General features: G+C 44.1%; 1 protein-coding gene across 1 annotated transcript in view; it reads right to left on the bottom strand.

The window, feature by feature from the left end:
• The window catches only part of CDC73 (cell division cycle 73), a 151,305-nt gene that overhangs the window by 121,022 nt on the left and 17,456 nt on the right, over positions 1–12,827 (bottom strand). The window contains exon 5 of the mRNA XM_082266319.1: positions 7,868–7,956. Within this exon, the coding sequence (XP_082122445.1) occupies positions 7,868–7,956 (89 nt within the window). The remainder of the gene's footprint in view (positions 1–7,867; positions 7,957–12,827) is intronic.

Genomic DNA, 12,827 nt, shown 5'->3' with positions numbered 1-12,827 from the left:
CAAGCAGGCTGCAAGCATTTCTTAACGACTGTCCCAAGAACTAAAGTGTAAAGTTGGCCTGTGGGTTGAACAAAAAAAAAAAAAAAAAGATAGATTCCTCCATTCACACTTTACAGGCAGATGGACAAATCTCCCACTGACACCAACAGCTGTCAAAATAACCAAAACACCAGCTGCATCTGACTAAATACAGCCACTATTCAGAAGAAACTTCACATTCCAGTCTTGCACTCAAGAGGATCGACGGTAAGTAGATTTCCACTCAGCAATCCCCTAAACAAAAACGAGCAGTTAATGGACGTGGTGCGAGCACTGCCCTACTGCAAGGGAAAATAAAGGAATATTTGACATACCGTAAAATCTATTTCTCTGCGTTCATTGACAGACCGCTCCTTAGGATTCTTGACCATTGGGTTATTCTGCCCCCTACAGGAGTAGGACACGAAGCAGAAAAAATATGGTGGGAGGACAACAGAAAAATCCCAAAGGCTAAACAGTAGCTGACCAGGTAGCAGGAGCTCAACAAAAAAACAACTGGAGCACACCTAAACAACACACCCCCAAAGAGGAAACAGCCTGCAATACCTCGCAGCCAAAAGGAAGCATTGACAGATGCCAACACACTTTACGGAATTTTGTGAAAGTGTGCATCGACAACCAAGTGGCTGAATTGCAAACCAGCGCCACAGACGCCTGACGGAAGGCCCAGGAAGCAACAAGCGCCTGAGTAGAGTGTGCTGTGACAGGGAAAGGAGGAACCTGACCCTTGATATAATAGGCCCGAGTCACCAGCTGTCTGATCCATCTTGAAATGGTCCCAGAAGAAGCGGACAGTCCTTTTCTTGACCCATCAGTGAGCACAAATAGTGAGTCTGACTTCCGGAAAGACTCCGTAGCTGCCAGGTACACACAAATCGCCTGAACCAAAGCCAGGGCATGCTACGCAATTTCCTTCGGATGTTTGGGCCTGGGACACAGGGAAAGAAACACAATGTCTCTATTGGAAATTAGACTACTTTAGGAAGGACAACGGACAGAGGCGAAGAACCACCTTATCCCACCAAGTAAGGGGTACAACAAAATAACGCCGCCAGTCTGGCATGGCAAGCACCCCAGACTGGCTTATGCCATCCTGTACCGACATAAGAGGGAGGGTGAGTGGGCATACCTGATGTCTTCTTGTACTACAAGGCTATGACTAGTGCGTATCCTGAATTTGACTAACAACTCCCTCACCAGACTATGGGTCCCCATTGAGAAAACTATGGCAGGCAGGAATCTAGCGGGTATGCCTTGGATCCCGACGGGCAGCAGATGTCTCTCAGAGTGGACCTCTCCTATGACGAGATCCACCCTCTGGGAGTGGGATAAGCTTAACATACGAGGAGACTACTCTTTCCTGGGGTCTCTCCCCTGGCTCCACTGGGGGTTTTCCCGTGGTTTACCCCCCATGAAGACTCAGGATTTTTTCGGACCTGGGGCGAGGATGGAAAGACGTGGAGCTACAGTTGACCCAATTCTGTGACTAAGCTCCCCACTTATTTATGCTCGATTAACACGCTTTCTCCCTTCGAATTGTGGTGTACCCGACCCCCGGAATCAAGGCATTTACTTTCCCATATGTATAAACTGGTCCTTAGCTCGCTTTCTCGCACGGCCCCTTATTATATCAGTGAATGGGAGAGGGAGCTGGGTGTAGAATTTACACCCCAACAAACTACTAAGATCATGCATCTAGCCCATGTCCTCTATAAGCACCCGGATCCAGGAGTTCTCATACAAAATTCCTCTCACGTTGGTACAGGGCCCCTTCCCGACTGGCACAAATGTTTCCTACTGCAGACCCCAACTGTTGGAGGAGCTGCGGCCTTCAGGGAACGTTACTACATATTTGGTGGGATTGTCCCCTTATTAAACCCTTTTGGGACTCCGTCTATCCATGGATTCATAAACTAGCTGTCACTCCTCCTGACCGCACACCACTCCAGTGCCTCTTTCACAATGTCAAATCCTCTGTTAAGAGATATAAACGCAGTGTCACCCCATGTTTACTGAACGCCGCTAAATGTTTGATTCCGAGACACTGGAAACAGGCCTCTTGCCCTACCCTGGCTGAGTGTAAGCGAGAGGTGAATGGGGTGATAAGTGCAGAACAGAGGGTGAGTGATAAGTGCAGAGGGTGAGGGATAAGTGCAGAGGGTGAGGGATAAGTGCAGAGGGTGAGGGATAAGTGCAGAGGGTGATGACTCTTAAAGATCAGCAGTCGCTGTTTATGGATATATGGAGGGGTTGGATGTTCTACTCCAATGAGATCCGATACCCAATAAGATTGGATTCGGGCCACACATCCTCGTAACATTCTTCCCCTGGGGCTGGGCCTGGAGTTGCTGTCTGGGCGGCCTGGGACAATTGATGCTACACTACGGTGGAGAATGGTGCTCCTTCCACTCCAGGCCCTCTGGTTTCATGTTTCTCCATTTGCCTTATTGCCTCCTTACCGCCTGTTTCTCTTTTTTTTTTTTTTTTTTTAACTCTTCCCTTTTTTTTTGTTCTTTTACTCCTCTCCTTTCGTTGCTCCCTCGGGTGCGACCCTCTCTCCTTTCATCTCTTCAGTCTCATTTTTAGCAACTTAGATATGTTTTTTACTCATCTTCTGGCAGTAATGGGATAGGATTCTACTTGAGGCTGTCACGGGATACCCGGGCTGCCCCAGGGGCTTTTTCCTGGGGGCCCCCGACCCGGACCACCGGGCAGCTCCTGCATGAGGTTTTCCTTCGTTTGGCCTATTGGCACACACTGTCTGTTAAGCCCACCTGCCATATAAGTGACTACTGGTTGTTACATAAGTGCAACATCAAACAACAATGGCAGCTTATCTCTCACCGTTATTTGTTCTGTTGTACTAAACTGTTTTTGAAAAATAAAGATCATTTAAAAAAAAATAACACCACCAGTTCCAACACCCTGTGAGCAGAGGTGATAGCCACCAAAAAGGCCACCTTCTGAGAGCGTAAGAGAAATCTCCTGAATATTTTCAAAGAGAGGCTTCTGAAGAGCTGAAAGTACAAAGTTCGGATCCCAGGTCGGTAAAGGAATAAAAAAGTATGCGCACCAGGAAGTGTGTGGCCAGAGGTCGTTAAAAGAATGCCAACACCTGGCACTTGATGGTACTCCATGCCAATTAACGCTCAATCACGACCAAGGCAAACTTCTATCCTTCAGTACCTGGCTTTCATCAGCCAAGCTGTCAAAGCCAGTGACTGTAAAACCAGATGGAAGATTGGCCCTCGAGACAGCAGATGTTCCCTGAGAAGCAATCTCCAAGGGATGGCGGCAACCATCTGCACCAGGACGGTTTACTAAGACCGGCGAGGTCAGTCCAGGTCCACCAGAATGACCGAAATCCCTTCCGTCTCGATTCTGCACAAGAGATTTGGCATAAACTTGAGAGGAGGGAAAGCATAGATCAGACAGTAGTGGCCCCAAGGGGGCTACCAGAGAGTCTGTGGTGTCCACCAGAGGATCCTGTGACCATGCCACAAACCTCTGAACTTTTCTGTTGAGTCGGGACACCAACAGATCCACCTTAGGGGTACCCCAACGGAGATAGATCGGATGAAAGACATCCAGATGAAGAGACCGCTCCCCTTGGTGCAACGCCTGCAGACTGAGATAATTAAGTCTGCCAGTTTTACACTCCTGCACGGCGGAGAGGGCCAGAAGGAAGCGCACTGCCCACAGTAGAATGCCGGCTACCTCCAGAGCTGCCAACACACTTCTTGTTCCACCCTGGTGATTGATATAAGCCACTGCAGCGGCGTTGTCCGACTGAATTCACACTGGAAACCCCCGAGGACAATTCATCCAGTGATCCAGGCACAGCCTGATCGCCCAGAGTTGCAGGACATTTAATCGGTAGTCTGGACTCTTCCATTGTCCAAACACCCTGAGCAGAGCTCTGACCCAGGACACCTCCCCACCCGTACAGACTGGCATCCATGATAACCACTATCCAATACAAGGGGAGACAGGATTTGCCCAGTCGAAGATTGAAGCCACCAGACCAGAGACCCTTTGGTTTCCTGGTTCAGCCAGATCGGATTGTCCATAGACATCCAATACTTGTCCCATTTGATCAAAATCTCCCTTTGCAGGGACCTTGTATAGAACTGTGCCATGCACCTGCATGCAAGTCAGGAGGAATGACCATCTGCTGGACAACAGGAGATGAATCGCAGTGTGCAACTTCTGGAGTTTGTACAGAGGAAGGAATACTCTGGCTAGAGCAGAGTCCAGAGTCGGACCTAGATAATCTGGTTTTCTGGATGGAATCAGAGTAGACTTCTGTTAACTCGGAAGCCAGCTGAATTCCCTCAGGGTCTGTATTAGTGATCTCCACGTCATCCATCAGAACCGCAGAGGACTCCGCTCACAAGAGGTCATCCAGGTAACCCAGTATTGCAATTCCCTGCTGATGCAGCAACGCCAGAACTGGACCCAACACTTTTATGAAGACCCTGGGGGCGGAGGCGAGACCAAAGGGTAACGCCACAAACTGATAATGCTCCTCTCCTACAGCAAAGCGGAGGAAGCGCTGGTAACGGGCACAGCTTGGAATGTGCAAGCAAGCATCCTTGATGTCGATAGAGGCAAGAAAATCCCTCTGATGTAGGGATGCCACTACTGTGCAAGCGGACTCCATCCTAAATTTCTGTACCCACACAAAGCAGTAAAGGGCCTTGAAATGCAGAATGGGACACACCTTGCCCTCTTTCTTTAGGACCGTAAACCGGTTTTAATAAAAATCCTAAAACTGTTCCTAGGCCAGAACAATCACACCCTGAAGCAGCAGGTCTTGTATCACCGCAAAGAGAGCTTGAAATCGGTCCGGGGACAGACGCACATTGGAAGGAAAAAACCTTTCCGGAAGGTAAAAATGAAACTCGATCTTGTAGCTGAACCAGATCACTTCATGGACCCATTTGTCTTGCACCAAGGAGGTCCTTGGGCCAGGAAAACATCGAAGACACCCCCCCCCCCCCACCCCAGGCACAGGTGAGGGTGTACCGTCGTGCTGGGAGTCTTTTCGCAGGTCTAGAAAATCCCGCTCTCTGGTTGTCAGACCAGTGCCGCTTGGAACCTCCCGGAGGAGGACTTGAAAGATTTTGAACCCTTGTCGGAGGACCCTGAGGAACGAAAAAAACTTCTTGTGAGCCGAGAAGTACGGACCACATCTGCGACGAGGTTCCTTACCCTTACAAGCCTGTGGAAGAAAAGTACTCTTCCCCCTGGGAGACCCTTAATTAGGTAATCCAGGGTAGCCCCAAATAGGCGATCTCCCAGAAAAGGTAAATCAGTTAAAACTTTTTTAGAGGTCTGGTTCGAAGACCTACACTTAAGCCACAATAAGCGCCTAAGTACCACTGCCAAAACAGATGGCCTAGAAACCAGGGAAGCTGCATCCAAAGAGGCATCACAGATGAACTACAGCCCCTGGACCAACTGGTCCGCCAGTTCAGCAAAGGCAGGGGGAAGCTGCTCATCTTCCAGGTCACGGCGCAAAAGTTCAGCCCACTCGGTCAGAGTTTGTGACACCGCAGCAATCGTAAAGACTGGCTTAAGCGCCAAACTCGCAACAGTGAACATATTGCGTACTACAGCCTGCGCTTTCCCATCACCCGGAAACCCTAAAGGCAGACGATTCCTCAACAGGAATCATGGTAACCTTATTTAACCTGGAAAGGAAAGACTCAGGAGTCAGCACCAGGGGAAAAGTAGGGGCTCCCCACAGCCAAACATCGCCTCCCAGAGGCTCCTCTGTAATGGCCACAGCTCTGTAGTATGCTGGACCAATGAAAAATAGCTGCAGGACTACACAAACATGGCCGAGGACCATAGACTAACAAGCTTCAACAAAATAGCTTCCGCATGTGGTTCCATGAGGTTCCCAGGGACCCATAGGACACAGGAATGAAACCTGAGGGAAGGGGGAACCGGGCACAGAGCCCCCCCCACCGGTACAGTCATCCCTCCCCAGAGATCCCAGCAAGGAACTAGGTCCTTACTCCTAACAAGGCAGAAAAAAAACCTATAGCAAAGAAGGGGGGGGGGGGGGGGAGTATACCTCCTGAGACTGGCCATAGGCATTGTCAAGCTCTATTTTTCTAGTGTCCTACTCCTGTAGGGGGCAATATAGTCCAATAGTCAAGAATTCTAAGGAGCTATGTCCATCAATGAATGAAAGAAGAAACATTTTGCCCAGAGTTCTTCTTTAACCACAGTGCTTAGAGTTAAATTATAGCAAACAACTCCCCAACCCCCTAACAAAGAAATACTATAGGGATTTTTCAGTGCTGCCATTATCAGAAAAGAGCATCTACATTTATAAACAGCATTATTAAGGTGACTCAATGTAAATTAGAACATGTAACAAATATAAAAAAGTAGGCATTCTCTCAATATGGCTGCAAAAAATGGAAATGCTCTTTAAAATGACAAGAAAAAGAGAAATAAACTGCTAATACAAGGACAGACTAAGCACCATGCCAGATGAGCGTGCTTGACACTAGTGACAGAAAATGTACTCATTCTTCTGAAGTCACTCCCTTGCTAACAGAAAGATTCAGAAGCACTCCGAGCCAGGGAAAGAATTTATTCCATTATGGTAATTCGCTCCCTTATCTGGGCAATTGTGTCACCAGTGGCAGAATTGCCTGCCTGACATCTCTCCAACACAGCAGTTTGTGAATCAGCACAAAATCTAATTTGCTGTAATGGCAAAAAAGGAGGCTCAATGGTTAACCATATTAGGATTTTTTAATTTTTAAAATCCCTTTTCGTGGAGTACATTAGGGGGATAGGGTGAGTATTCAGGTAGATTAGGTAAGGCTGCTGCCTTCAGAAGACTGGACACTATGAACATTAACAGAATAAAGCTGTAATGACAAATCAGTATAACCTCAGCCCAAGCATGTTTCAGTTTTGTTAGAAAGCAATAGTAGGAGTGCAGCATAAGTGCAGAGTGGTGGGACCCATATTGTACGCCCAAGAAAGGAATTTTATAGCAAGTCAAAAATCCTACTTATACATTACAGGGCACAGAATGAGTGTTCATGTACACTGGGACATACAAAAGCAGGCAAACTGAGGGATGAGCAACAGAGCAAACAAATGCTAGCAGGCACGTCGCACCCTCCCCTAGTTTGTTGCACGGCACTGAGGTTAACAAGTTTATTTTGATTAGGGATCCTCAAACTATGGTCCTCCAGCTGTTGCTGAACTACATGTCCCATGAGGCATTGTAAAACTGACATTCACAGACATGGCTAGGCATGATGGGAATTGTAGTTCCTCAACAACTGGATGGCCATAGTTTGAAGACCCCTGCACTATAGCGATGTCAGACATCGTATGTGATTTGCACCGCACATCACATGCGATGTCTGTGCGATGCCAATTCAGCCATACAGATTGAATGGCTGAATTCGCATTGCATTCGGACAAAAGTCATGCTGAACTTTTTTTTAGGTCCGCACCAGAATCGGATCGCATGGGTGATCACACCTATGCGATCAGATTCCTGTCCGAATTGACAGTTCGCACTACGATATGCAAACTAATCTGGAGGTGTCATTAACTTTGTACTGACACTCCCCGCAGTTCACGCATATGGCAGTGTGAACTGCCTGCGAGTCGGGTGCGATGCGGGAACCCGCAGTGGATTTCGCAGGGTTCCCGCATCGCGTCAGTGTAAACCGGCACTCAAAAGTAAAGAATAGTGAAATAAATTTTTCCTTTATATAAATAATCCCAGCATATCAAAAGCTGAAAAATTATACAACGAAACAGCTTTGATGATCATACTTACCGAATTTGTTCAGTCTGCACAATTCCTTCTTTATGGCCTTCTAATCTTGCAGCCAATCTCTCTTTGTCTAGACGTACACGTTCTTCATCCTTTATAAATGTATATTAAGAAGGCAAAGCAACATTTATAAATGTATATTATCTCAAAACATGGCTAATCAAACAAAAACATTAAAGGAAAGTAACTGCTCATTTAACTTTCTTGGAGGAATAGGAAACAAAAAACATGTTAAAGTTTAGCGCACAAAAAAAAAAAAAAAAAATTACATCAGTAAGTCCCCACTGGGCCATCTTCACTGCTGATCTATTCATAGCCATTATCCCCAAAAAGTTTGAAACAGAAAGACAAGCAGCATTCCGGTAGATTTCTACAGGATCCAACAGGCTGCACAACATGAGACATTGATCATTTACAGGTAATGTTAGTAAAGCTGTAGAGAGGTTTTTCTTTTTCTGGCTAAACTTAAGCTTTAAGTATTGCTTACAAAACAACCTGACACACACATGAATAAAATCACATGTAAGGGCATCATGTAGTGAAATACGAGTGCTAATGTAACATTTCTCTATAAAATAAGCGCAGAAGTGTGCCTAGCAATTAGTCAGATAATTTGTTACCTCTGTCATAAGCCCAATTTTAAACAGCAAGTTGAAGCAGCAAGACAAAGCAAAACATAAAAAAACGTATCTAACGTGAAAACTGAGGCCAGAGGCTGAAAGGTGCAAAAAGCTACCCAAACAAGTCAAGTGAGCCTCAAAAGGAAAGGGAGGAACCTTGCCCATCAAGGTTGCAAGCTTTAGCAATAACCTACCTAATCCACCTGGCAATAGTGGAACATGACGCAGAGCACCTCTTGAGAGGGCCTGCCGGTGTTCTAAAATTTTCTCGGACCCGTGAAAAAAAAATCGGACCTCGTCACTTCCGGTTATAGGAGTTTCAAGTGCGCATGCGCATAAGACATTATCTTGGTTTGGTAAACTTATAACACATAGCGGGCAGCTGAATGAGAGGAGGCGGGGCTGAGGTGGGACGGAAGACACCGCCGCGTCATCTGCAGAGCTGAATAGAGGAGGCGGGAGAGGAGGCGGGACGGAGGTGCGGCCGTGTAATAAATGCAGGACTTTAGCGACTCCTTGTTTTATTATCTTTAGCAATTATCGTATTATTTATCCTTAGGATTTCATTACATTTACTATTTATATAATACAAAATAAGAAATACTAAATGTAATGAAATCCTAAGGATAAATAATACGATAATTGCTAAAGATAATAAAACAAGGAGTCGCTAAAGTCCTGCATTTATTACACGGCCGCACCTCCGTCCCGCCTCCTCCACCAGCTCTGCATATGTGTCCTCCGTCCTACCTCAGCCCCGCCTCCTCTCAATCAGCTGTCCGCTCTCTGTTATAATTTTGCCAAACCTCGGAAAAATGTCTTCTGCGCATGCGCACGGACGACTCCCATCCACTGTTTTGTGATGCTCTATCACCGGAAGTGACGAGGTCCGATTTTTTCACAGGTCCGACAAAATTTTACAACACCGGCAAGACAAAAGGACTACATTTTGGATAGAAGCAGGGCTAAAAAAACAAATTGATAAAATCGACAACTAATCGATTATGGAAATAGCTGTCAACTATTTTTATAATCAATTCGTTGGTCAGCAGATCAGTTGGCCTGCATACAAAATGCATTATTTTTGTTTACATATCAGGAAATACAGTGCACTTGTGAATGTGTGAGGAGCAATGCCTTATGGGACATGTAGTCCTGGGTAGGAAGTGAGTGGTTTTGAAGGCAAAAGTTTTTTTTTTTTTTTTTTATCTTGCTATGGGGCACTCTCACTATACTTTGCTATTGGGGCTCTCTGAAGGCAGGAGGAGCCAAAAGTGCCAGTGGGGGACCCTAGAAGAGGAGAATCAAGGCTGCTCTGTGCAAAACGTTTGCACAGAGCAGGTAAGTACAACATGTTTGTTGTTTAAAAAAAAAATCACTTTAAAAGACTCTTTGCAGGGAAGATCAGCATCTGAACCCAGAGAAGGTGGAGGCTGATAGACTAGAGGTAATATAAGGCATTACAATTACATTTAAAGTAAACTTTTACCAGTATTGTATATATTCTACTTCAGGATGTATTTAATTATTATATATGATTACTCTGTGCACTATGGAAGAAGAGGTCTAGGGTCTACCCCCAAGAATAAGGGTAAAGGGGTTGCCCTAAAGTGGAAGTAAAATTCCATCACTAACTTTTACCCGTGCCGTAAGCAGCGGCTACCAAGCATATGGAAGCTGGAAGAGCTTCTTTTAAGGTAAGTTCAACATGATGTGCTAGTATGCGATGCATACTGGCACATTATGACATAACGTTGCAAGGTAAGTAAAAAAAAGGCCCAGCGGTTTACAACTGCTTAAAAGGAGAATCTTTTATGGCACTAAAGGTGAACTTCAAACATGCCAGCTTTTGTTCATCTATGTTATATTTAAAGTTACAGGATTATGCGGTATACACAAGATGGATGAGATGGCTTGGTTTCTTCCAGTTCATTTCACATGAAATGACAAGGATGCCATCTAACTGGAAATGACAAGGACACTGTATTTCTGCAAAAGCTTCAAGTATTTTCTGTACTCACTAAAAACGTTCTTAGACTGAAAAATAAAAACTGGTACAACCACCGCATCCAAGGACTGGCAAGCTGAAATATTTTACAATATTTTTTTTTGATATTAGTTAGGCTTCAAAACTCAACAAGGCCCCAGTCAGTATTCCAGTATAAGATTACACTTTCTTACATAATTATGCAATCAATATTTTTATGGTGTTCCTTTCAAAGATATGTTGCAAGGTTCAATTACAACCCCAATTCCAAAAAAGTTAGGACACTGTAAAATCTACATAAAACAAAAATGCAATCATTTGCAAATCTTATAAACCCAAATTTTATTCACAATAGAAAACATATCAAAGTGTTTAAACTGAAAAATATATACCAAAAAAAAGAGAAAAAAAGATTTTTGAAATGGACGGCAGCAACACGTCTCCAAAAAGTAGAGGAAAGGCAACAAAAAGCTTGCAAAGTAAGTGGTACTATCAAGGAAGAGCTTGAACAACATTTAACAACCAATTTGGTTAAATGGCTACCGGTGAGTCACATGAAATCTTAGAGAGAGATTCAGTGTGTCTCAGAAGATAGAGGTTCACCAATCCGTGAAAAACTGCGTTTAAAAATTGTATAAACAATTTCAGAATAATGTTCCCTTGACATAAAATTACAAAGACTTTAATTATATCATCTTCTACAGTACATATTATCAAGAGATTTTGAGAATCTTGAAGTTTGTGTGCAAAGGACAAGGCGAAACACAATAATGGATGCCCATGATCTTCCAGCCCTCAGACGGCACTGCATTAAAAATAGGCATGATTTTGTGATGGGCATTGCTGTATGGGCTCAGGAATACGTTAAAATAAAAAAAATAAAATCACTGTCTGTGGCCAATGTTGGCCGCGCCCTCCAAAAATGCAAGGTAAAGCTCCATCATGTAAAAATCAACAGATATCTGAACACGATCCAGAAACACCGTCGTCTTCTCTGGACCAAAGCTCATTTCAAATGGTCTGTTACAAAGTGAGAAATTGTTCTGTGGTCAGACGAAAGGAAATTTGCCATTTTTGGCAAACACGGGAGTCAAATCATCTGGACCAAAGAGGAAATCATCTGGACCAAAGAGGAGAGAGACCTTCCCGCTTCTTATCGGTACTCAGTTCAAAAACCTGCATCTGATGGTATGGGGGTGCATTAGTGTGTATGGAAATGGCAGCTTTTACACCTAGAAAAGCACAATCCATTCTGAAAGATACATCCAGGTTTTAGAGCTACATATGCTCAGGGAAGAATGGGACAGCGTTCCTCTCCCAAAAATCCAGCAACTGGTCATCTCAGTTCCCAGATGTTTACAGAGTGTTGTTAAAAGAGGGGATGCTACACCATGGTAAACATGGCCCTGTCTTAACCTTTTTAGAATTGAGGGATGTACTTTGCCAGCTTTTTGTTGCTCTGTCCCAACTCTTCTGACGTGTTGTGGCTATCAATTTCAAAAATACCTTTTTTTTTTTTCTTAAAAATGGTACATTTTCTGTTTAAACATTTGATATGTTTTCCATTTTCTATTGTGAATAAAATATAGATTTATGAGATTTGCAAACCACCGCATTATGTATTTATGTAGTTTTTTCACTTCGAGCTCCAACTTTTTTAGAATTAGGGTTGTAGTATAGTAACGGTAGTAAAAGTCAGTGTTTAACGTCAAATTTCAATTTAGTTTTAGCCATATTCTTGACTAAAATGCCATTTTAGTTTTAGTCATTTTAGTTGATGAAATTAACACTGGTAACAAAATTGCCGTTTAGGAAATTGGGTAGTTGTGGTCTTCTGAAAACATGTGGCCGTTGGCAAGTTTAATCCATACAGTTAGGCCCACTGTTTCACTGAATCTTCCAAGCCTCCTCTCAATCTTAGAATTACATAAAACTGTTTCATAAATGATAAATGCCAATTATTAGAGCCTTTCCTGTTAGATATTCAATCTGAAAAGCCAGGATTTTCAAACAGACTATCAATCTGATGTTCTGAATTTTTGCCTGCAATAACATTCTGTGTTCCAAAAACCTTCAAAACCAATGCTTCTGAAATCGTGTAGAGTGAATCTTCTAGCATTTCATTATCACACACAGCACAAGCCACTAACACACATTAAGCCCGGTGGGGTTTTTTTTCACTTTTCAAAAACTCATGAGCTGCTTCTGACCCACATTTTTCCCCATTTAGCAATCAGTCCTCGTCACGGTGATACTGATATTCTATGAAGCCACACTTGTTTATTGTTGAAACGTATTCTCTGCACCACTCATCTTAAAGGAAACTTAGCAAAGTAGAACTGCCACTCAACTAGGT

Source organism: Pelophylax lessonae, assembly GCF_965119305.1.
Source record: "Pelophylax lessonae genome assembly, chromosome: 8".
Classification (NCBI taxonomy): Eukaryota; Metazoa; Chordata; class Amphibia; order Anura; family Ranidae; genus Pelophylax; species Pelophylax lessonae.
Note: the sequence above shows the minus strand (reverse complement) of the source record. Positions and strands in the feature narration are given on the sequence as shown.